General features: G+C 38.4%; 1 protein-coding gene across 2 annotated transcripts in view; it reads right to left on the bottom strand.

Annotated features, from left to right (window-relative positions):
• SMARCAD1 (SWI/SNF-related, matrix-associated actin-dependent regulator of chromatin, subfamily a, containing DEAD/H box 1) overlaps window positions 1-25,616 on the bottom strand; it is a 42,133-nt gene that overhangs the window by 3,137 nt on the left and 13,380 nt on the right. For both annotated transcript variants that reach the window (XM_056490447.1, XM_056490448.1), the window contains 16 exons: window positions 24,915-24,978; window positions 20,309-20,397; window positions 18,293-18,382; window positions 17,582-17,666; window positions 15,723-16,114; window positions 9,506-9,708; window positions 8,311-8,401; window positions 7,005-7,104; window positions 5,444-5,503; window positions 5,162-5,237; window positions 4,603-4,738; window positions 3,434-3,571; window positions 3,026-3,121; window positions 2,467-2,584; window positions 2,091-2,212; window positions 788-976 (listed from right to left, as the gene is read on the bottom strand). In XM_056490447.1, coding sequence (XP_056346422.1) covers window positions 788-976; window positions 2,091-2,212; window positions 2,467-2,584; window positions 3,026-3,121; window positions 3,434-3,571; window positions 4,603-4,738; window positions 5,162-5,237; window positions 5,444-5,503; window positions 7,005-7,104; window positions 8,311-8,401; window positions 9,506-9,708; window positions 15,723-16,114; window positions 17,582-17,666; window positions 18,293-18,382; window positions 20,309-20,397; window positions 24,915-24,978 — 2,049 coding nt within the window. The remainder of the gene's footprint in view (window positions 1-787; window positions 977-2,090; window positions 2,213-2,466; window positions 2,585-3,025; window positions 3,122-3,433; window positions 3,572-4,602; window positions 4,739-5,161; window positions 5,238-5,443; window positions 5,504-7,004; window positions 7,105-8,310; window positions 8,402-9,505; window positions 9,709-15,722; window positions 16,115-17,581; window positions 17,667-18,292; window positions 18,383-20,308; window positions 20,398-24,914; window positions 24,979-25,616) is intronic.

Genomic DNA, 25,616 nt, shown 5'->3' with positions numbered 1-25,616 from the left:
ATTCTTTATTGATGCAAATATATGATTTTACTTTCACAGAAACCCTGTTTTCTGAAATAAATGACTAAGCTGATAGTCAATCAGGATTGACTTTCAGTGAAGATTTCATATCCAGTAGTTCTGCTGTATTAACTCACTGTCTGTCATTGCAGTAATATTTTAATTATTTTGTACTTAAGTGGCTCAAACAAATCACATATCAAATGCATAAATGACAGATTATTTCATCCATAAACATCAAAATAATTTCATTCAAAATTTAAATTTAAATATTTAATGCAATATAGAGAGTAACCCTATTTTGTATGAAATAGTCAGATCCACAGCACCCACCTGTGCAAATTCAGGATACTCTGAAACATTATGGCACATGCTTATTTGCAAAATAAACCTGTTTGAATTTCAGAGTAGGATTTCTCTTCTTACCTTTCCACTGGCTCAACACGCAGATGATTATTCTAATGTAATACAGTCTTATTCAATTGCCAAGAGAAGTTTGTGAGGTGTGAAAATTATGCAAGATCCCATAAATTAATAGAGTAGTTAACTTGGGATGAATACTCTGAAACTTGGAAAACTGGGAAAATTTATTTCAGCTGTCTCTGAAGTGATGTGCTGCATATTAAAAGCTATAAGTGTTGCTTTGCAATTCTGCACATGCACTAAATTACATTGTAAAGCTCCACATCAAACCAACTGGGTTGCACACAGAACTGGCAGATATTAATTTAACAAGTTATTTAGAGCCACTCTTTAGACAGGAAAAAGCTTCAGCTATCTGTAATACCTTCTCTTTAAGGTCGGAGAGAATGCGTTCCAGTGCTCTAAACTTTCCAGAATCCAGAATCTGATCCATGTCTAATGTGAAGTCATTGATGTGATGATATTGCTTACAAAGCACATTCAGCTCAAAATCTGTCATCACTGTCATGTCTTCAAAGATAAGGTCAGGGTTAGCATCACGATGTGTGGGTTCCTGTTAGCAAAAATTAAGGGAAATAATGCAATACACAATCTCACCAGAGAACTAAAACCAAAACCATCACAGAGTAACATCTGGGATCTCTGAAAGAAAAAAGTAACACACCTAGACATGGACAAATGCTAGAGCATGGCTCATGCAAGCAATGAAGATGACCTCTCAGCTTCAGGTTTATAGGAGATGATAATTACTTCACAGTTTAGCTCTTACAAGCACTTGTACTAAAAACCTAAGAAGGATATGCTCAACCTTCATAGCAATTACCTACTTCCTATGACCTATGACCTTTCACCCCTTTATCAGACCACTTCCCCTCAAGACACATTCCCTAAAAGAGAGGTCCAATCCTTGGATAGATGGTAGAAGACAAGGAAAGCTCATCCCAAGAGGTAGGGTGGGTAGAGCGATGTCATGCCTGGAAGAAAGAGGGAAAAAAAGCCACATCTGGAGAGTACGATGGTATGGGAATAAAAAGGGACAAAAGTCCTTCATAAAACAATGGGTCACTTCTTGCTTCCCCCAGTCTTGTCTGGCTTCACTTTAAAACAAAGCTGAAGAATATTCAAAGCCAACTCCAACTTTTTTAGAGTCCTTGCTGCACATTGAGATTTTTTTTTTTTTATTTTATAGAGATAAGCAACAATTTTCCCCAAGCTCCTCAGGCAACAACACCACAGAAATTATATAAAAAAAAATCCTTAACAGATCAATACGTACGCCTTCCCTATTTTAGTTCTATAGTGCCTAGTTCTTGCTACTCAGAAAGCTACTAAACTCAAGTGACCACCTAAGATTTTTTCCATAAACGCTCTGGCTTTAAATTTTGGGGTGGAGGGAAGAGGTGCTAAGGGAAAGCTTATGAAAAGGAATAGACTGCAGACCCACAACCGTTCTCTCTATTCTAACGCTACAAAAATCAGTGTTCAATACCTACAGAGCTTGGTTAGAGCACTGGATAGATGCAGAGAAATAAAAAGCAGCAACAATGAATTAAGTTTGGCAAAGACACATTTTTGACCAGAAGTCTGACAACAAAACAAACAAAAAAATAAGTTTGCATTAGAAATTCTGAGAAATGAAGGATTGCTTCTGAGTCTCATCCCCTTACTTTGAGCATGAGAGTGGACATGGTCCTGAGCTTGTCATTCGTGTAGTACTGACGATGCAGAAGAGGGTGATTGGCCATTTTCCTAAGTTGCATCATTGCATTTCCCATATCAGAGTTTTTCTCTGTAAACAAAGAAGGCATCTTTGTAATACAACTGAAAATAACCATCTGAAACATCTATCTCTCAGCAGAGCTTTGTTTGCAAGAACTCAGTTTGAAAATTCACCTATTATCTGAACTTCAAAAAAATTCATAGAAGGGACATAGACAGTTTATGAGCATTTAGACATTTCTACAAAGCGAAGACTGTAGTCATGTTCAACATGTATCTCAGCGTGAAAAAAATCCACCAAAAGGAAACAAGGCCCTTACATACCATTACTGTTAATAGTTTTCTTGAGTTTGTTTAAGAGATCTACATAGAGTTGTTCCTGTTTATCAGACATGGCACACAGTTCAACGAGATCTTTTTTGGGAGGTAGCTGTTTAAGGACCTGTCAAAACAAAATGATACCAGATAAAACCTGTACTGCTGTGAACCATCAGTAAGACTGCACTGTCTTATAGCTGTTATGATACTCTGTTCATTCTCCTCATCCCAGCTCCTTTCACTGCTTGCAACTTCACTAACTCAGGCAGCAATTCAACTCAGGTCTTCACCTGGATTATACATCAACCCCCCCCCCCCATCAAGTAACGTGGTCTGGACACTCCAGAACTGCATGAGATAATATTATATGCAATATCTGGGATCTACTCCTCTGCTAATCAGCATTACCCCCTTCAGACCACTGACCACTGAAGTCTGCAAGAGCCCATTAACATTTTTTAAGACCATTTTTAAGTAATTTTGCCTCCTATTACAGTGTTGGTCTCCGAGATTATCAGGCTTTTTTTGATAATACAAACCCATCATTTTAAAGATAAAACGTTACCTCATCTTTTACTCTTCTCAAGATGAATGGTTTTATTATCTGCTTGGCATGTGCAATTCTCTCCTTCTCATATATGCTTTGTTCTTCAGCACTCTTCTAAGGAAAACATTGAAAGAATTCAATTACAGTGTGAAGCTTCCAGCTGTAACACCACCACCTTAACTTCCTTAACTTGATCAAAATCCCAGACAAAACGGATATACTTGACCTGACCATTAGTATTCTGAGATATCCTTTGACAGGATATTTTAATTTAAAAGGTTTACTCAATTGTTTAATTTTCTAGGTTTTCACAATCACATTACCTGTTTCAATAAGATACCAATAAAACAGAAGTTATGTGACAATAGCAGTCTTCTAGCAAAAAGACAAAAGTTATTTTCAAGAAGAGAGTCCAATAGTACTCACTGTTTTTGAAGAGAACATCCTTCGAATTTCACTTGTGCTACTGCTGAACATATGAGGCATGACAAAATTCAAGAGGGACATCAATTCCAACAGATTATTTTGAACTGGAGTCCCTGTTAGCAGCAAGCGATTCTTGGCCTGTTTGTCCAAAGTGGAAAGAGCAATGAGAAACATTTGTCAAACAGGCTAAAAAAATGTTATTGGCAAAAAAAACACCACAGCTATGGAGAACTGAGAAAGTGACCTTGGTTTAAATTACAACTAATTAAACTTATTATACATTTGGAACTCATGGAATAATTCCCTTGCTAAGTCAACAAAACTGCTTACAGATATGTGGGGAACTGTGCACCAATTTAAGACAATTTAAAAAACATTCCTGGATCTATTAGACTTCTTCCTAATTGCTCTGATTGGGCTTTGTTTTGGTTGTTGGGGTTTTTTTTGGGGGGAGGTTTTTTCTTCCTCTTGATGACTGTGTTAATTGCTGCTCCCATATCAAGCTCTCTAATGTCATACAGTACTTAAGCACAAGTTTTGAATTGCAAGTAAAAGCTAGTTTTATTGCTTAAAGATCAGCTTTTTAAAAAGGCTACTGATGAAAACATGATCTTGAAAAATAAGCTGCAGTAAGCAATCTTAAGTTTATTGTTATTGTACAAATACTACAGTGCTAGATCATAATATTCAGAGAAAGACCTGTACTCAAATATTTTTCAAAACTCCACTTACTCAGACTGCAAGGCACAAGAAAAATATTTTCAAGCTGGATCCTCTTACATAGCCCTATCAGAGCAGGTCCTTAAATACTACAAGGTTGCAGCACAAGTAATCAGAATAGCGTTTTTAAAATCTTTACTACTACGGGATATCACTAGGAAAAAAAAAAATTTGCTTAATACTGAAACTTAAGCACTACCATCACTGTAAGGATGGTACCGGAAATTTATCACGTTTCTTTGGGAACTTAGGTCCCTGAAAGAGATCACAGTGTAAGATCCACTCCTTAGACCACACCAACACTTAAATCCACTTGCATACTGTAGTTTCTCTAAAGTTACGTGTACCTGAACTTTACAGTTAGTATTCCATTTTCCCTGTGCTTGTAACTACAAAACAGAAAACCCAGGAGGTGTCCCCTCTAACCCAGCAATAACTGAACATCTTACATTAATTGTCATGAGGTGCTGGTAGCGGATAGAGCTCATGTTCTTGAGCATATGACCTTCATCAAAAATTGCATAGTGAAGCTTCAGCTTGCGGAACAGTCCTCGATCTTCTGAGCTGCTGATTGCAGAGTTGTATCTGTCAGAGACAAATATCACTTGCACTTAGCCTCTCTCTGGAAATAAATGTACTGTTACCACAATCAAATTAAGTTCTCTAATATTGTTAAAAATTATGGAGAAAGTACATGAGGGGCAGTAATACTGCCTGGAAGTAACCAATCACAACAGAAGTTTATTACTGGCAAATAATTTCAGTTTACTTGATGAGCCAACACACTCAGTAACACTTCCAAAAAATTTGCTGAAGTCTACTACAATGTAACACTATCTGTAATATACATACTGACAGATACATACCTAAAGCACCCTCTTACACAATCACAAAACCTTAGTTAACCATTATCTGAAACCCAGCTCCTAAAACTGTCTGGTTTCTTGTACCACTAGAGGTCAGCAGGACCTCACTAAAGCTCAGTTCGTAGTGTTTAACTGTACTTACGTAGTCACAATCACATTGAAATCAACAGCTTTATTATGAATGTCCACCCTGAGATGTTTCCTATCTTCTTGGGATCCTAAAGAAGGAGAAGACATAAAATGAGTACAATTACATATATTTTAGACATGTAACAATTAAAGACATTGCAAAGAAATCACCATCAATAAATCTGTACTTAAACAACTGTCTTAAAACAACACTGCCATGAGCAATTTATCTTTTCTTACACTGGCCATGCAAGCAACTGTATTACTGGATTAATTTCTTAACTAGATTCCTCACCATAGTAAAAGAGGACATTCAGTTCAGGACACCATAGGTGAACTTCTCTTATCCAGTTATCTGTAAGACAACATTAAAACAAAACCCAGTCAAGTCATTTATACTTTATTATGCCTTACTGTTTCACACCTCGGCATCAAACACAACATCAGATTTTAATGAAAATCCCTTTAAATTCTCCTGAAGTTAAGAAACATTCTGTCTTAAAACTGGAAAACTGATACATAAGAAACTGAACCAACCCCAACTGGGCTTTTTAGTAACTCAACCAGCTTGTACTTTCAACTCCTGCAGGAGCAGGCTCTGCAGGGTCTGCAACCACTGTGTGAAATAGATACAATTTCTAACTTTGCAGCTTGGTTTGTTCTTCTCTAGACAGTTAAATCCCCAGAGAGCAAATGACTTAATCTGCCAGTACTTGCCTGCAGAAGAATGTCACCAGGGGAGACAGTGCCTCTGGGAGCAGACAGGGCTGACATCCTGGCTGTGCAGCTCCAGGTGTGCAGCAGCACAGTGGCCACAGGCAACGCTGCTGTGCCCCTGGGGCAGCTGCTTGACAGCCAACACATGTGCTGACCCCAAACCACAGCAGAAGAGGGAGACTCTGCTAAATGCCACTTGGGAAGGGGCTGGACCTAGATCAGGGATGAGGAGACACCCTAGAAAAGTGCCAGGAAAGCTGCAAGCAGATTGAACTGCCGAGGCACTGTCAACCTGCCTCTACATTTTGGACTCTGAGACCGACTTCACAAAAGCACCTTTGTTCACATCCTAACATACACCTCCGGTTTTAAGTAATATATGCATTAATTAAGAGTTGTTTTAAAAAGTGGGTTCCAGTGAAGTTTGAAAGAACACTAAAAATAATGATTTTAGACCTCAGTTGAACAACTGGAAACTTTTTTGATACGTCAAGAGAAATTTTTGAAGCTCAAGTATTTTACATTGAAAGCAGCATTTACTTTCTAAATTCAGCTTTTTAGTTCCCCGTTGTCATTCAGCAAATCCAAATTTAACTCCATCAAGAACCATCTTCTCCTCAATCTCATCAGCTTTGCTGACATTTCATTCCACCATACTCTTTCCAATTTCAACTGAGGCCATAAAACAATCAGAACACACAAGTAAAAGACAGCTAGCCTCATCATTTTAGGATTTTTATCTGCTTTGACAGATGCTGTGCAGTAAAGACGAAAAGAGACAGTGCATGTTTAAGTGTCATGAAACCTAACCCTAAGCACAGCCTGAAGACTAGGAAGTTCAGCCAATATTCAAAAGGTAAAAAGATTGCTTTGCTGCACAAGTTCAGATTGTAACAAGCAGCTTCATTTTTTTGAGGCAGACAGATTATCTAAAAAAGTTCCATGCTAAGTCTAATTAATTCAGAACAAGCATGCCTGCAGTATGGTCTGCATTCCAACTCAAATTACTTAAGAAGTTGAGTACCACCATAATAAAACCAAATTTTCTTTCATTAAATTATCTTTGCTTTACTGTATGTCCATGACTGGTTTGGGGATTTTTTTCTCTAGCAAAAATATTTTTGAAGCTTGTAACTTACCTAACGTTGAAGCTGGCACAACTATCAAATGGGGACCTCTATTGCCCTCTTGGTAGAGATAAGCCAGAAATGCAATAGCTTGAATTGTTTTTCCTAAGCCCTAAGAGAAAATAAAACCATTTAAACAAAATTTACAATCTGTGGGACATAAAAGTGTTTTGAACTCATAAGACAATTACAGTGTAGTGATGGCCCAGCAAAGACTGGAAATCTGATTAGAAAATTTGTTCCATTTAACCAATTTTACAGAAGACAATTCCTTCTTAAGTACAACCTCAGTCAAACTTCATTATCATTTCAGCTCAATATTTGAACAAAGATTCCTCTTTCCAATTTATGAAGTTTTTCTTTTTAGTTCAAGTTCATCCCTCAATTAATTTTCAAAAATTTACCTTCCTGAACCAATGGTACTGAAAAATGATTACTTGGAAACTAAATGTTTATTTCCATTTGAATCAGTTGTACTGAAAGGGTATTCCAGTTATTTCTGAAGTGGAATTTAATATGGGAATCAGATTTAAGATAAGCCTACATTTCCACCAACACTCACTTTTCTGGTTTTCTGCATCATGAATTTAAAAACTTCACATATCTACCACAAAACACACACATTTTTAATTAACATGAGATATAGAGAAGTTGAGAAACACTGCTTAAGTCATAGCCAGGCAAAGCAGTGCTTTCATTCATAGTTCATCAGAATATGAACAGCAGCCAGGATGAAAAACAACAGACCATGAATCCAGCAGCTGCATCAGTAAGTTTTTTTCTGTTGTACAAATATGGGTGGTGTCAGCATTTAACAAAACCTCAAACCCATAAGCTCATCTCTCTTAGCTCAAAGTCGATGGGGAATGTCATGACAAGAGATGGTGGAAATGCTGATTCTGGAGAAGCAGAGAAAGTTTCTACTCACTTGGTTTTTCCTGCATTGTTATCTGCCTGTTTTGAAACTGATTAAGAAATGGAGAAAATAGGGGCTCATACACTAAATGCTGGAAAAGTAGAATGAATTATATTCTTGGGCAAGGAGCTGTTAAACTCAATGGTTTGAAAATAACTTGTTGTAGCAGAAACCAGTTCCACTGCATCAGAAAACACCATGTGACTTGTAATTGTCAGTGTCCATGAATCCTAGGCTACCTTTGATTTTCAAATAGAAAGGAGTTCAGCAGCTTCTAAGATCCTGGAGAACTGTTTGCAATTTAAGATCACTTATAACTTGCCTGAGGTTTCGAAGCAAGAATATAACAAAGTCTTTTTTGCAAAATTTTAACGAATCATAAATAAGTGGTTTCACACTTACCATTTCATCAGCCAAGATGCCATTCAATCCATGCTTATACAGCAGTGCTAACCAGTTCAAACCAATCTTCTGATATGGCTTCAGTTTCAAACTGTTAAAAACAATCAAGTTTATTATTACCTTTTATTTGTTTCTCCAGGAAACACAATTTTACACTTATGGTGATCACAGACTGGCAGGTTTAACACTGCCTTTATTTTCACTCCAGACCTCTTTGTGTAGCGAAAACCAAACACTTTCTTAATCAGTCACATGTACACAAAATGAGTTGCCTATTTGTTTTCATAGATCTAAAAATGAGCAAAGTAACAAAAGAAATACTTCTCTTCTACAATCAGTGATACACAACCAGATAAAAGCAGTTACAGAACCACTCATTTTAAAAATACACAATGAAGTGGCATTTTGCAGCTGCATCCCTAATTTTGCTATGTTGTACAACCACTGTTTGCATTAGCATCAAAGAAAAACCCAAACTCAAAACCCACAAAACACATGCAACAGCAAGTCACCTTGTTCAGCACTTTTTTCAAAGAAGAAGTGTCATTGACATCCTTCCTTCAAAGACTTCCTGCTTTCTCCCAGGTTTTATTTTCACACAGCTGAGAATCCTTTTGCTATTTACTTGTAGCAGCATCCAAATGGAATTCAAGATGCTACTTAGGCCACTCTCACTACACCCCTACACTTCCTAACCCTCCACCATATCCATTTTCATTCCATCTAATATCCATTTGGAGATCCTTACCAATTTACCTCTCTGAAAGAAATCCTTCCCCTCAACACATCCCTGCTGCCACTCCAACTGGACAGAGTTTCAAATTACTTTGTACATCTGAACTTTCTGACCATAGTCTTTCATCTAGCTGATAAACCTGCCCAGTTTGCTCAGATGTGTTCCAATGTAGCATTTTTGAAATTGAATCCTATTTGAAATCTGTCCCCCATTAAAGAAGCAGGTTTGCTTGGGCTTTTATTTGAATTAAGTTGACAACTCATGCTTCCATTGCTTCAGGTTGGCTGATACATTCATCAGAAACAGGAGGAAGTAAAACACTAACTTTTTAGCTCACTAAGTATCACTAAGTATCAAAAATCTGCAACTCTACTTTCAGAGATTACAGTTCTGAAAACCCTGGTCTTCAAGTACACCTCACTGTCCAAAACCCTTCTGAAGTATAAAAATGAGAGATACCTGCGATTCAGAATGGAGGGTTGCTCTATGTTCCATCCACATCCTCCATCTCTAGTAATCCTGGTTACCTGTTTTGTCAGTTTATTGGAAATGTCTTCACATTTATTCATGAGCTTTAGAACCACATCCCTCTCCTTCAGCAGTATCTTGCAATTCCAGACTATATCTTCTGACAAACCAGAAGTCTTCGTCATTTTTGTAAACTGAAAAATAGTAATAAAAAAATCTATGAACGGTGGTAATAGCACCTGTAGTGAAAATCCACAGCTGCTGCAGTGGACTATTGCAGGCAGTAATTCAAGGAGGAAGGAGCATCAGCACCCCGATCTTCTCTCAAAACTCCAAATACTCCTTATACTTGGCCCACTGCAATTGTGTGAATCCACACTGAAGACTATCATTGAAGCTCCTCACATTGTGAAGCATGAAATCTTAAGAGATACAAATTATTTGAACAGTTTCTAAGGTAAAATACAAGCACTTTAAACTCAAAGTTCTCAACGGGAGGCAACATACAGTGCAAAGGCACCTTTGAAGGCCAGGCACACTAACAGAACAAAACCCCAAAAGGAAGGGAAAAAAAGCACTGATTCTCATCAAGATGCCCTTTTAGTATCTGATAGAGTTTAAAGATATGAGATGTAAGTATACTATAGGCATCAAGGCAAACAAATGAACCTAGAATAAAAGTCATTACATTTTGTTATGGGTCTGTGTGGGTCTCAGCATTACTTGATTCCAGTTCTAACTCTACCACAAAGGTAGTCAAACCAGACTTAGGCATTGTGCCAGGCTTTCTGTGGTCACCAAGTACTGTCAGTACAAAGAAGCCTTACTTCCACCACTTGCTTCCTCAAGTCCTCACTAGTTAGGGCTAGCATGTATTTCCTTCCTCTAAATTTCAGATCTTCATCACAGTATGAATATTTTACATGCCACAGATAAGCAGCCTGAAGTTTTATCAAAACAGGCCCTTCAGGCCCATTGATTTCTCCTAAATTCCATGTAGAGCCATCTACAGAAAGTGTAAAACCTACCACTAAAAATGTTTCTGCAGTAATTGGAGTCATATTTGTAATTATAGTATTTTTCTTGAGTAGTTATGCATATTTCACTGTAAAGAACAGGCATCTTTTTTTGTTTATTGATGGATTTAAAGAATTGAAGAATACAAGATGTTTTGGCTTCATCATTCTTGTATTAAAACAAAAGTAGTTTTCACACAGATTTTTCTGAATTTTAGTCCAGGGATCTGTTAAAATTTAGCACAAGACTTCAGATGTATATATCCTCCAAGAATTCCCTCCATAAAAAAAAGAGTCATATGATCCAGCTATTATATGTTAAGTAACTCACCAATATTGCCACATTGCAGACCAAAAGCAAGTCTTGTTAAGGTGAAGAGTATAACCAGAGTAAATTAAATTATAATTTAAAAAACAGCTTTCATTAGAAAAATACTTTAAAAATAAATGGAGGCAATTACAGTTTGGGGGTATGCCTTTGTTTGTGTTTTTTCCATTTTAAACAAACCCCAGAAAGTTTACCAATACTCATAGGTTAGACCAGGCTAAGGTGCACGTCAACACCTGTAAAGATGTTTTCTAAATAGACACCTCTATTTAGAAATAAGAAAGAACATAGTATTTAATAAGTGCCTACAAAATTTCGACATTTGTTTTGATGACTAAAGCCCTGGTTGGCGTGAATAGAAATCCTGCAATCCATAAATAAAGGTGTGGAGAATTGAGCCATCTGTTATTAACAGAAATTGTATTGTTTCATGTCAGCACATTAACATCCACGTCCAAGTTGCAACAAGAAATACTTTAGCCACTGGTTTACATGTAAAATGCAGGGTGTTACCCTGCTCAGAACACAAAGCAGATCCACAGGTGGCCTTTGCTTTCCAGAGGTTCTGACACCCTCCCACGTTCAGCTTCTTTCAAATGAGGTCCAAAAATGTGAGACCATCATGGAAACTGAACCTATGAGCTCTCCCAGCACACTTGGAATTGCCACACCAGCACTTTACACCACTTGCAGATGATGAAGGCTTTCCCTTTAATGCCTACGAGTGAAAATTAACCTCAGCCTCAATCAACAAACTCCAGTTCTACTGTAAGCAGCTTCTCATTGCTAACCTGATGCATTTGCTGCTTCCCTTCAGCTGGCTTTGGTGCAAAGTGGCTCTGGAGTTTGGTTTTTGTGGCAGTTTGTACATGTGCAGCTGAACAAAATGAGATGGCAAAAAAGGTGGAGCTACTGTCCCTTGAGTCTGTACCGCCTAGCTCATACACTGCTGCAGTGTACAGATTACAATGGACAAGCACCACCTCTGACAGCTCAGTTCTCCCATTCCCCTAAAAGTGATGTGCTGTGTCAGCACTTCAATGTAATACTTTCATCAGTTTAACTCGTGTGTATTCTGTAGACCACAAAGTCTTTAAATGCTAAATTAGCCATCTCATTTTGCGATAGAGTAATACTGTAAATGACAAAAACAAGAGGAAACAGCAAGTCTCACATAGATACATATGTTTTTGCACTAATAGGAAATCCAGACAGGTAATGGTTATACACCTTAAAAATAAGAAACTGAATAGCATTAAACCCTCTCCAGTTCCTCTCCCATATTTACTAGAGGAAGCAGAAAATTGCAAAACCACCAATCCAGACCCCAAAACCTCAGCTGAGCTCCTCTGTGAGCCAGTCTAGGCTCTGCTTTTGTTTCTTGATGCACAGTGAACCCAGGCAAGTACTGCCCTCACATGACTGCGCTCACAGTCTCTCTGGTGAGAAATGGCGCTGAGTGCTGCAGTATCCAACACTGGGCAATTCCACAGTTTGGAAATGAGAGCATTGTTAAAATATAATTAAGCACCAATGAGTGTTTAGAGGAGTTAGGATGGGGAGGAAGGGCAACTAGTGCCCAGAAGTGCTTCTATCAAGGAAAGGAACGAAAATCTGCTGGTCCACAGTGTGAGCCAGTGGGGTATCATCAGGACCTCAAAGCAAACAAAAAAGGTGAGAAGCCAGCACAGGAGACTGAGAGGAGACCTCACTGCAGTTACAACTTCCTCCTAAGGGGAACCAGGAATGCCAGCACAGATCTTTTCTCTGTGGTGACCAGGGACAGGACCTGAGGGAACGGCCTGAAGCTATGTCACAGGAGGTTTAGGCTGGATATCAGGAAAAGGGTCTTCACCCAGAGGGTGGCTGGGCACTGGCACAGGCTCCCCAGGGAAGCGGTCACAACACCAGCGCGACAGAGTTCTGGAATTGTTTGGACAATACTCTCAGGCAGGTGTGACGGTGTGACTCCTGGGGCTGTCCTGTGCCAGGCCAGGAGACTGGCTTTGTTATCGTCCCTTCCAACTCAGGATTGCTATGACTCTGTGACAACACCCACCAGGAGAGCAGGTCTCAGCAGCTGTTGGTCTACTACCTCATGTCTGTCTGGAGGAGGTATAGAGCATGAGGCCAGCACAGAGCAGGCCTGCAACGAGAAACATCACTGAACACTGGCCCCTTGCACAAAATCTACCTAAAATATGATATAAGACCAAGACATACGTGAACTTTCCTCTCCACCCTGTCCTGCAGCGTGGTCTGATCTTTTGCTTCACCTTCCCCTCCATAGATGACGACACTCCTGGAGTTTGTCCCGCCCCTCTTCGTAGCTCTCACAACCATGCTTTCTTCTGACTGTCCTTCAGTTTGTCTACTGCTCATAAGCTCCCCTTCTATTCTAATCAATAATTCCCAGCAGTGCAGAGCTGCTCCTCATTGTCTCCTATTTGCCCATCACACCTCCTCTTATATCTCAGCTCCAAGCTTGAGCTTTGCAGAAGCACCTGGGCCTACCTTTCCAAAGCCTCTGCCTCAGAAAGCAGTGTGCAATATTTGGTTGTGAATATGACGAGCACTCAGAGAGGTGCTCTCAGAAAAGACATCCCAATTTCTTTTGTTACTTTCCCTGTGCACACAATGTATTCTAGAGAGGGGCCACCAGTCCTTGCACACCTTGCTCACTTCTCCAAGGAGACAGACCCCTAAAGCCTCAAGGACATATCCGAGTGCTCTTTATGCAAGCTGGTGTTTGAGAGAAGTCTTTCCCATCTGGTCATATCCAGCACTAACGACTGGATAAAACTGTCCTCCTGGAAAATATACTTGACCTACATAGCAGGCATTTCTAAATTGCCAAAGGAAATAATCTTTGTGAGCACGGACTCTCTCCGTTTATTGTGAGAACCATGTATACTCAATTTTTTCAATGTGTTTTAAGCATTACTAGATTAGGTAAAACACTTGAAATACCTACTCCAAAGAGTAAGTATTTATGAGTGCCCTTATTAACCCTATGAGCTTATGAAATTAATTTAAATCCTCTTGGAAACAAAATAGCTTAGTGCAACTTTAAAAAAAAACTGTTCAGAACAAAAAAAAAAAAAAAAAAAAAAAAAAAAAAAAAAAAAAGACATTCTCGTTTATGTCTTCCTGGAATAAAACATTCAATTTACAAATAAGTAGGCTTTAGTTTTTAATCTCAGACTGAGAGTCTTAATATCGCCCTCAATTCTAATAATGAACAAGTGGTAACAACTTGTAGTACCTGACATTGTGTTACACAAGATAGCATTAAAGTAAAAAAGAGATCTTAAAACTAAGCCAATTTCTTTAATGGTCTAACTGAATCAGCTCTCTCCATTTTTCTAACCATTCTTATTAATTGGTAGGAAGAACACTGGGTTACTGAGCTACTGGATCTTTATAAACAATTAAATCCACATACAGATACAAAACATCTGCTAAAATCTGCTGCAAACCACTTCTACTCCAGGCAAGTATCCACAATACTATATAAACATGTGGCTGCTGACAGCAGCAATCTTCATGAAAGACAAATTTCGAATGCAAACAGGCCCATGCAGCTTTTTCTTTTACTGTAAAATACTTTACACAAAGAAAAGCAGAAGAGCCCTGTAGCAAATACTTCTGCAAAGAATTAAGCTCAGACAAAATCCAACAAGTTTAGAAATAGCTGTGTGACAGATGTTCTATGAGAAGCCAAAGGCTTGGGGCAAAACGGATTTCTTTTGCTGCATACCAGTACCTTGTATTTTTTTCAAGTATCGTCTTCTTGTCTGCCCCCCCTCTCCTTACAACAAAACACACAAAGATCATTTTGTTCTCCTTAAAATTCTGTTTCTCTTACTGTTTTGTGGTAATATATTTCACACACTGAATAATAAAGGTTATTGTTTTACACATACTGAAGAAGCTAATGCTTATATAAGTGGGGGGGGGGAGGGGGTTCAGAAAGCACACTGATAAAAAGAACACAAATAATTTTGTAAAAAAGGCCTGTGTTACTGCTTTAAAAACCAAAGCACTAATTCATTAAATCAAGAGAATCTGCTGTAACGCACTACAAATTTCTTACCAGGGCATTGCTCTTAGCAGGCCTGAGGTCTCGCAGTTAACTGAAACTGTATGAAATGTGAAGTCTACAAACAAGCCATGGTAAACACCTGAAAGTAACAATGAAGCAAGAGTAGATAATGTACTTACCAACAGATACTGTTTTCCCTTCCGTGGTGCATTGTGGCTTAGCCTTCTGATGCTTTACCTTTCATTAATAAAACACTGCAACTCACTCCACTAAAAATGGCTGCATTGCTTAGCTAGCAAAACCATGCTAGACACTAAGCTGCAGTAGAATAAAGGCACAAAAGAAGAAAAAAAAAGAGAACGACCATTTCTTGCCTGAAACTGAAAATATCCATCCTGGCTTCTTCAATCGTGGAACTAGCCTGGAAGCTGCTGCTGCTATGCAAGTGTCTGCAGTAAAGTCCTGCCACATTCTTCCCTCCTGCGTGGGTTTTCAGCCACAAGAGCTCAGAACAGGCTAGCAAACACCTCCTTCTCAAGTGAAAGCTCTAATTTCTCCTTCTGCAGTGAAATCAACCAACTTTCTGTGCTACAGAGTGAGTGACAGTAATGTCAGCCAATCAGCTTGAGTTTTCCAGAAAAATCACCCCTTAATTCATTCAAAATCAGGTCATATGACACTATTTGAAATGCTATTGGCTTAGGAGGAACATAGCATTTTAGCCTAATGAGGATAAGGCCACCCATCTAAGCCTCCCTAGGCTGAAGCCACCTTGACTCTAGGCAGGCTGGGAATAGGAAAGGAAGAATGCAGACCTACCAGAGCCTCCCAGCTGTTAAAGGGCCGGAGTGCTATTATTTTCTGAGCCTTTTTCTGAGAACACTGGGGAATCAGAGTCAGTTCGCTCAGGGAAGCATCCTGCAGGAAGCTGAGGATTTTTGCTTTGTAGCCATCCTCCATCACTTCGTCACCGCTGCCGTAGTCCTCATCCAGGGAGCTTCCGCCGTCTTCGGAAGCAGACTCGTCCTCCATGTATTCTGTTTCTCTTTCAGCACTCCAAATGCTCCTTTTGCCTTTGTCCTTTTTCTGAAAGCCATTCTGCTCTTCTTCAGAAGCTTTCTGTTTTGTCTTAGCTTTACTCTCCTCACTCTGGCTCTCAGGGGAGGCTTCGGTCCAGTCAGCAACTTTCCTTTTGGGAGGAAATTCCACACCTATGTGTGCAACACAGAAGGCAAGAAGTCAACGTGTATTGGTATGGGGCTGATGAAAACACTAGCTGTTCTTCCAAAATAAAACCTACAGATGTGTAAAACACAAATCCAGTATTTAATACAAAAGGACTCAACAGCAGGTGTTACTAAGAGAACAGAAAAGCAAATCCGTATAAAATACGTAAATAGCTCCAACTGTGAGTATAGGATAAGCAAAGCTCATTTGTATAATGCTCAAATAGCAGAAGGTTTTAAATATCTTAAAATAGAGATGATCAACATAATGTAATATTTGTGATCTGCAGAAGCTCTGAAGCAAGTGCAAATAGTTAAGAACTCTGATGTATCCTTAAGATGAGATACTGGTCCTACTGCACCTGACTGCAGAGATATTAATTCTGCCGACTTGAGAAAACAAGCCTCCTTTCACCAAGAAAATGATATATTTTTTCCATTTTAATGCATTGTAGTACAGTATTTTGGGTGGGACAATGAAAACACGCACTTGTTAAAAAAACATTCAAAGAATGAGGCATCTCCAACCAAAAATAACTCAGGTGTCCTAAAATAAGCCAGAAGTTATTTACACAACACAAGCAATTAATTTTCAGAAGTGCCTTGCAAGGGTTTTGATTCCTTCATTGCAAGAGAACAGTTGCAGTGCAGAAGTTTCTCTTCTTCCCAATTCCAGCTTACTGCTGATTGAGTCCAACCCTGACATCTGCCTTCTCAGAAGCAGCAGTATGGACACAACTTCCTGAGCACTGACAACTCTCTCCACTTGTAAAGAATCCAATTAAGAATACTACCCTATCCCAAGAAGCCTTAAATAGCTGATACAGCAAAACATGCACATATCTGACAGCTGTGTAATACACTGAAAAGTAATCAACACATTAAATAGGACTTAAGTTATAACTTGCAGATTTACTTGGAATAACTGGGTTTGCTCCCTACCACGTTTAAAGTACTGGTATTTACAGACAGGTTGCATGATTCAAGGCCAGTTTCTAGTATGTTTCTCTCCTAGAATACATTTTAAAAGGACAAAATAGCATATATCACTTGTTATCTATGCAGTTAGTTGCGATTACTTGTTTAGAAACCATTAACTTACAAATAGTGCAGTTAAAAAACAAACCTTTTTTTAAACAAGCAGGAAGGGAGTAGGTATCAGCTTTAACATGTACCAAAATACATTTTAAGAGATACCCACAGGTAATTACAACTTTTCATGCCTATCTGTATCAGCAGGGCAAAGGTATTTATCTCTAGTTAGAGAGCAAAAATCAAAATACAGAAAAATTAAGCTCCCTTCTTTTATCCTCTCTGTAATACTAACTTCAAGTATAAGTGCAAGTTTCTAGGCATGGTGCTGTCAGGACTGGCATCACTGGACATTCAAAAATGTTTGAATCACAAGTCTGTTTTGTCTTTGGATAAAATTAATTATAAATATTTCTTTACCCTCCTCATCGTCTGCAAATATTTTCAGGGCCTCCAGTGCATCATGAAACACCCAGTTATGTTCCTCAAGTACCTCTCTCAGCTCCTAGAAAAAAAATAAGAGATTTCACATGGATGTGAGAAAAACACAAGGTAAATTTCTGTGCCTTATAACATCAGGCAAAGAAAGCCCCTGTAAATCAGATGATTCAAAACAAAAGGAAATATAAAAAAGGAGAAAACTTTTCCGTTTCTTTGTACACTCAGTTTAGGCAGAGCTGCACCCCACTTTTCAAAAGTGTAAGAACACACATGTGCAAGCTTTGCTTCCAACAGCTTCAAGCACAGTACTGAAAGGGCTCGAGCAGTTGCTGAGGACCACCAGGTACTAAAGTAATACAAAGTGCAAAATAGCAGTCTGGGGGAGAAGAGCGAGAGAGGGAGGAATCATTTCCCCTTGCATTTTTACAATAAGCCATCAAATTTGACTATGCTAGGCTTGTCATAGGGCCAGAAATGTAGGAAGAGTAGTTCCATGTAGTCCTAACCACATCCCATAGCTCTGAATTCAGGACAAGCCACATTCTAAAAGCAGGGACAGCAAAAGCCTTCCTACCCCAGGCTCTTTCCAGAAGTGCTGTTGGTATAAGAACTGTTTCATATGGACTATCAACAGCTGCAGTTTTCTTAGGAACTCAAAACCCGATGTGCCATAGGGAGACATCAGCTCACCTCCTTATCCAGTCCAGGGAATGTAGCTTGCAACTTCTTCACAAGCATCTCTTGCCTCTCCCATTGTCTTTTGGGGTTTGAGTCATCCAGCTATAGTAAAAAAAAAGGTAACCATTAGGTTTAATAATAATTACAACTATAAAAACAGAAGAAAACCTCATCAGTATTGCTAATCTTTAAAGAGCCACTCTAAATTATAAAAGCACTTAAGACAAATTCAAGCTGAAGTGATTCCTCATACATAGTCAATGATCAAAGAAAAACCAAAACTTTCACATAGAAAATGTCTTCAATCATGAAAGACTGGGACTCTTTACTTGATAAGCATACACAATGCAATGTTATATACCAAAATATAAATAATTTAGAACTGTCTAGTTAATTTTGCTTTAAAATCAAAAGTTATTAGTAATTCTGGATGATATTTAAGGCAGATAATGTCAAGGTTGGTGATCAGATTAGCTTACTAAGCATGTGGTGTTTAACCCACCACAGCCTACAAACATGTCAAATGGTGTGTTTATTTTAAGACTTATGGGTAAAAAATCCACAAATATCATGTCATAGCATCATGGAGTCACATCAAAAACTGACAAAACTTTTCATCAACAATAGCTTCACTAACAGCTACTATTAGACTGTGAAATGTAAGTTAACAACTGCCAAAACTTCCACATGCCACAAGCTGCCCTGCTTTGTATTCACTACTAAGAACTTCCTAGTTCTTCCTAGAGTTTCTTCCTAGAGCTCTGAACGCAAAGTGGTTACAGAGTTACTTGTCTACAGCAGAGATACCAACAGGCTGGATCAACATTTACTTCGCTGGAGGAGCACAAACCACATCACCCAGAGGCACCCTGAGTAACAGCACATTATTCCTTTCCTCAGTGAATCTACACTGTCAGCAAGAAAGCAGCTACAGACCACAGAAGAGCTGCCCAAGTATGCTCTGGTCTTAGGAACCACAGGGAAGAGCAAGACTAAGGAAAAAACCTTGCAAGTTCTCAGTACAGCTCTCTATAATGAGTTCTAAAAAAACATATTCCATGTTTGTTTTTTTCCAATCCTTCCCCCTTTAATTGTAATGAAACTGTTAATAACAGAAAACAAGCTGATGTATAAAACCAGGTCCAGTGAAACATTGTTTGCCAGGCTGGCTGGTTAATAATTAAATAAAGCCTCCTTTCATAACCAAACCCAGGGGTTTGATGAGGAGAAACAAACTCAGTTCACATCTCTCTCTCTCTCTCTCAGGAAAAAGGAATTACAAATGAGTTATAATATTTTTTCCTTTAATAGAAAACTGTGTTTTCTTTATTTGGTTCTGAGGGAAATATTAGCCTAAATTCCAACACAGTCACCCTCCTTCATCCAACCTCCAGTATTTATGCAGAATTCCCTTTCTCTACATAAGTGGCTTTCAAGGATGTCTACTGGAATGCCTGAGAGATGGCCTCATGACAGCACTGTAGGACTGTGCAAATCTGCCAAATGCCATCCTGAATGAACCAGGATCATGACACAGTTCCCATTAATTAGAAGAAGTCAAAGTAGTCATTCCTTTAAATGTAACCACTTTATTATTTTTAAGGATTTCCTTAAATCATAGTTTCAAATATTCTAGCAACATCTATAACAAAGAACAGCAGAAGATACAGCAAAAGATGACTTGTGCTGGAGGAAATACAAGAAATGAGGCAGACAAGTGATCCAGAGCCTGCAATTCCCACTGATGTTAACAAAAACTGAAAGGTACTCAGAGCCCCACACTGTGCTACCTGCCATCAACTACTTCCACCAAGCAGTGAACTGACTGGTGTGATACAAATTACAAGCACTGAAGAGCAAAGCAAATAATTCCATTCAGAATGTCAACAATAAAAAAGCACAAAAAACTTATCCAGATGGCAAGATCTGATTTGACTTAATTTTCTGATAAAACATGCCACTGTCACTGACCAAGTCAGGTAATTCCATTTATTTTACAATGCACAAAGAGAAAAGCACAGTACTTACATAACTAGCTCTTGACTTTTTTGCAACTCGCTCATTTTTGGTTTTGCAATTTGTGGGAGAATCTCTTAGTTTCCTTTTACCAGAGGCAGCTTGAAAAAGAATTGAGATGGAAAAGAAGAATTAGATCCTTTCATTAAGTTCACCCCAAAACAGTAGGATATTTTAATTACTACAACAATGTAGTAGCTACTTGTTACCCACACAATGTTTACCAGTCTCCATAACAGTTTCCTACTACAGACCACAGATATATTGAAATTTGAAGCAAAGCAGCTGCTTGAAGGTACATGTTTATTTACCTCTAAGTAATCTTCAGCAATCTGGCAATTAATCAAGTAATTACCTCTCATATATAACAACTGAAATAGCATTTTATTATTCTTTTTTGTAATTGCCACATGTTGTTGCACAAAGTTGTATGCATCTGTGTCTGGTTTTATTCAAGCTGCTATTTTTTCCAGGCTGAAGCCCATCTGTGTGCTGGAACATGTACGTCACTGCAAATCTGGAAGTGCTGATGACTGATTTCTGGCTCAGATGCACACTGGAGCAGTTACCAAATGCTTTTCAACATTAAATCCAGACGTCTCAAAGAAAACTATGCATATTAAGTCTGTGATAACCTTATCACTTACAAATAGTCCACATGAGCCATAACTTTCTGACTATCTTTAGGCCCTGGTGATTATCAAGAGATTATCATCTCAGCATTAAGGTCTGCCCAGCCAGGTGCACCTCCAGACTGCTGCTGTGCACGGCTTATGAAGGCAAGAACACATTACCAGTATTTCTACACACCAGCTTGGCTTGAAGCAGCAATACCAGAACAAATTACTGTGGAAATTCCTAGTCCATGATCTGAAGTAGTACTGAAAATTAAATCTTCTCTGGAACAGTAAGTGCCTGCAGAGCTTTGGTGTCTGATACCAGCATCTCTGGCCAACCTACCCTCCCAGCCTGCCCTGGGTGTCCAGTGAATAATCACACCCACACACAAAAAGCACATTTGCTTTCCAAACCAGAAGACTGTCTGGATGATCAAAACAGTTTTAACTCAGGAACATTAAGCAGCCAAATCTTTGTACAAGAAGACACTTTGTGTGGAAATACTTCAAATCAATTTTCTACTATAGTCATTTGCTCTGACATCAGAGAAGTGGCACAAAAATACTGAAAAAAATTTTTAAAACATCCCAAAGAGGAGTAAAGTGATAGCAACTCTTCCTTAAATTAAGGATCTAGTAAGATATACTAGAAAACATGAAGCTTTTTTTTTAAGTCTGTGTATTTATATATATATGTAGGTAAAAATATCACAGAATCATAGAATTGTTTGGGTTGGAAGGGGCATTAAGGATCATTTAATTCCAAATCTCTGCTGTAGTCAGGGACACCTGCCACTAGATCACATTACTCAGAGCCCCATGCAACTTGGCCTTAAATACTTCCAAAGAGGGGGCATCCACAACTTCTCTGGGCAGCCTGTTCCACTGCCTGCCCACCTGCACAGTAAAGAATTTCTTCCTAATTTCTAATCTAAATCTAGCCTCTCAGTTTGAAGTCATTTCCCCTTTTTCTGTCACTACATGCTCTTGTAAATAGTCCCTTTCCATCTTTCTTGTACTGGAAGAGATGTCTGGAATAATGCCGGAATAAATACAAGAGGCACAGTTGAAAGCATCCAGAGAATGTGTCACTGGAGGCTCTCCCTCACCATTCAGACCTTGACCTTTCTGCCCAAGACCTAATTTAAACAATACTGCCAGGAAAATGCCAGCTACTAGCTTAAGTCTGAGAAATGTGTGGTTGTCTTGATAATCAAACTAGGAGCTGCCAGACTGCTGCTGGGTCAAGCACTCTAAGTCACTGGAGGCCTTGTGCTATTATTTCTTAAGCTCAATTAACATGGTGTTCAGGATAGATAATTCTGAATGTGAACAGTGACCCTGCAAATCTCTTTGCCCTAAAAAAATACATGGGCTGGACAGAAGAGTATTTCAAAGATTTTCCTGCTTTTAGGTCATGGGCTGGGCACTCAATAGCCTTCGAAGGAAGCCCCATCATGAGCAATTTTAGAGGCAATTCAACTGAAACAAAGGATCTGGAAACCATGGTCTCAGGAACCTATAAACACAGAACTATTTAAAAATCAACCAGTAGTCTTTAGAAAACCACCACATTTGCAAATGACAAAAAAAAAAATCCCAACTTTCTGAAGACATCCACTTTGCAAAGTACACTTAATTTTTCTTTCACGTGCTAAGGAAGTATAAGGCTGAAGGGACAAAGAAACTCTTACTGCTAGATAGGAAGTATCCTTGGAGTGCAGGCAGGGCACACCAGGCCTTCCAGAGGCATCTTTGTTCCCCCCATAAATTTTATAACTAATGAGCCATCAGAAAAGCAGCACCAGGTTCTCTTTTATGAGACTTTAGAGGAACATCTGTAATTACTTCCCCTGTTACTTGCTGCTACCTCTAACAAAAAAGCCCCTTTTTTTGCTGTGATTTCCCTCATAATAATAAAACAATAATTTCTGACTGCTCAAAAAGCAGTGAATAACAGATTTACATGAGGCTTCAGCTCAGAAGCATACCCATCACTTTGGTGGTTTTCAAGATATACAGAAAGCAACACCAGAAAGAAATCACAAGCAACAGGTATTACCACAACTTCACATCTTAGACACATATTTTCAACATGTCACATCTAATCTACATGCCTTTCAAAAATCTGTACTGTTTCTTGATTTAGCTCTATACAACTATTGAATTCAAGCTATAAATACAAGTTTTTTGTCATTTTGGAAGGACAGAAAAATTCAAGGATATCTTGATTACACTTTTTTCACAAAGCCATGCTCCACAAAACTGTTTCATGCCTTGACCTCTCACACAGTCAACATTTCACAACAAGTAAAGCATATCTGAAATTGACACAGTTAAAGCAGATGTTCAGTAATGTCTCCATTTTTAAAAAATGTGTCCAAAGTGGGGTGATTTATACCATCACTGTCAGGCATGCTTACTCCTAACTAAATATTTTATACAACAGCTGTGATTAGTGAGAATTTTGCTGCCAAGATGACTTTCCCGTGGCTCATATTTAAAGGATGTGAAACAACATTCTTAAATCAACACAAAAATGGCCAAAAGGCAGGGTCTACATACCAGAAATCAAAGTGATTTAGTTCAAACACTGTGAACTGCAACAAAGTTTAAGGATATATAGTAGCTTAGATTGGATTAATATTTATCAAAACCCTTGAAAAGTAATCAGTCTTCCAGAAACAGCAGCACTCAGTGTATTTCTCAAAACATGCCAGTCTTGTTTCCTATTGCCAGTATCCAAGAATTTCCATCTATAGAATGGGACCATGCACACAGTGACAAACTCAAAATGGTCTGGTTAGTTAAGAAAACAACAAAAACCACAAAAACATCCTTTCATAGCCTGAATGTTTTTAAAGCTTCTTGGAAATTGTTAAAAATCTCATCTTTTATATGAAAATAAGAAAATAAAAATACAGTAAACATAAGAGGGGGAACTAAATAAGCAAAAAGTGTTGTTAAAAAACAGGAGTAAAACAGTTCTCCCTCAGCATACACTTCCTCCTAGAAGTATTATCCAGACCATAAGATCCTGCATGAAAAGACACATGAACTACTTAGAACAACTAAACAATCGAGAGTGATCATAAATAGCCTTTTCCATCATTTCCATGAAGATCCCTCAGGAAAACCTTGGACAACTGAACTGGAAACAGATGGTTGATCGGCTTTCTATAATATCAGCATTCCACTCTTCCCTGACCAACTCCAACAAATCAAAAACATAAGACAAGACTTAATCCTGGACTTGGGTGATGTCATGAAACAAACCCACGGCCTACAAATTATGACCCTTTTACACATCTAACACTTGCAACACACTCCCACAAAACGTGCTGGGTTTTTTGTTTAGCTTTGTTTCTTTGTTTTGGTAACAGTACGAGACTGCATACATTGAGGCGCAGAACAGACACCCCTAAATAAGCACCGAGGGTTCAAAAGCATGGTTTGGGTGATGTTTTGCTAGAAAAACAGTGGGATCTGTCTGATGTTTAATACTAACAGTTCTTATTGAGAATTACAAGCAGGTCTTGAAAGCAAACTGAACAAAAAAACTGTGATGGGCCTTGATACAAACAATATTCACATATTAATGACTACATACTCATCATATTTTTCCATACTACCAGGCAGCTCACCTAGAACATTTAGAATTACTTTTGCTAAGTCCTTACTATTTGCCTCAAATTCTGGACAAAGAAGGAATCAGCAAGAACAGAATAACTCAAGAAACCACAAGCAAAGCAATCCTGAGCGTCACAGAACAATTTCCACTTTCTGGTTTTATTTACAGATCTTGATCCACATCCTCTTCTCATCCTTCTCCCTGCAAAGCCTGTAAATTCGGTTTTGTGTTATTACAACAAACAAAGAGTACTGTAACTTTTAGCAAAAGCTTTACCACTTTTTAAATACCTCCTAACCAATTTCACTGAATAAGCTACAGCTTATGGGTTTGGTTTTTGTTTCGTGTTTTGTTTTTTTTTGTAACATACCTTTGTAATTGAGCTTCAAACCAGCAGCTACTGCTTCATCCATTGTGCATGCTGATTCTACCAGCTGCAAAACAAAAAAAAAAAAGCCAACTGCTAAGTGGAGAAATTTAATCCAGTTGAACAGAGGAAGCTGTGACTGAAAAATACTTTTAAAATACCCCCCAAATATACACCTATTATAAAATCCAAGAGCAAAACTAAGAGGTATCAAATTAGCTGGACTGATCACATAAGCTGTATTTGGAAACCCTTTGAAACACAGACTGGAAATATTTTGAATCCAATGTCATTTATTATCGCTTTCTTTCCTACTTCACAAACAAACTTGGCAGATTTACTTAGCAGCTTTTTTTTTTTTTAAAGACTATTCAATGCTGCTATCATAAAGCAAGATAAAACCCCCTAGTTTATTAACTCAAAGTGTTTGAATACTATTGTGATGCACTGGTCCATTTCCTGCAAGTAAATGCTTGAAATGTATAATATGCCTCAAGGTTTATCAATACATCCTTGCAGCCCTAGATTGTTTCTCCATCCACATGTAATCTCAACATTGATCTGTTTTACAAACTGCATGTTGAGACTTTTAGAAGGCTTTCTGCGAGGTAACAGCAACAAAACAAATTACCTAAATGCTACAAATATGAAAAAAGGCCACAAAAAATTAAGCTACAAGGAATTCTGATTCCCAAGTATCAGTCC

This window comes from Oenanthe melanoleuca, chromosome 4 (genome assembly GCF_029582105.1).
Source record: "Oenanthe melanoleuca isolate GR-GAL-2019-014 chromosome 4, OMel1.0, whole genome shotgun sequence".
Lineage (NCBI taxonomy): Eukaryota > Metazoa > Chordata > Aves > Passeriformes > Muscicapidae > Oenanthe > Oenanthe melanoleuca.
This window is presented reverse-complemented; position numbering and strand designations above follow the sequence as displayed.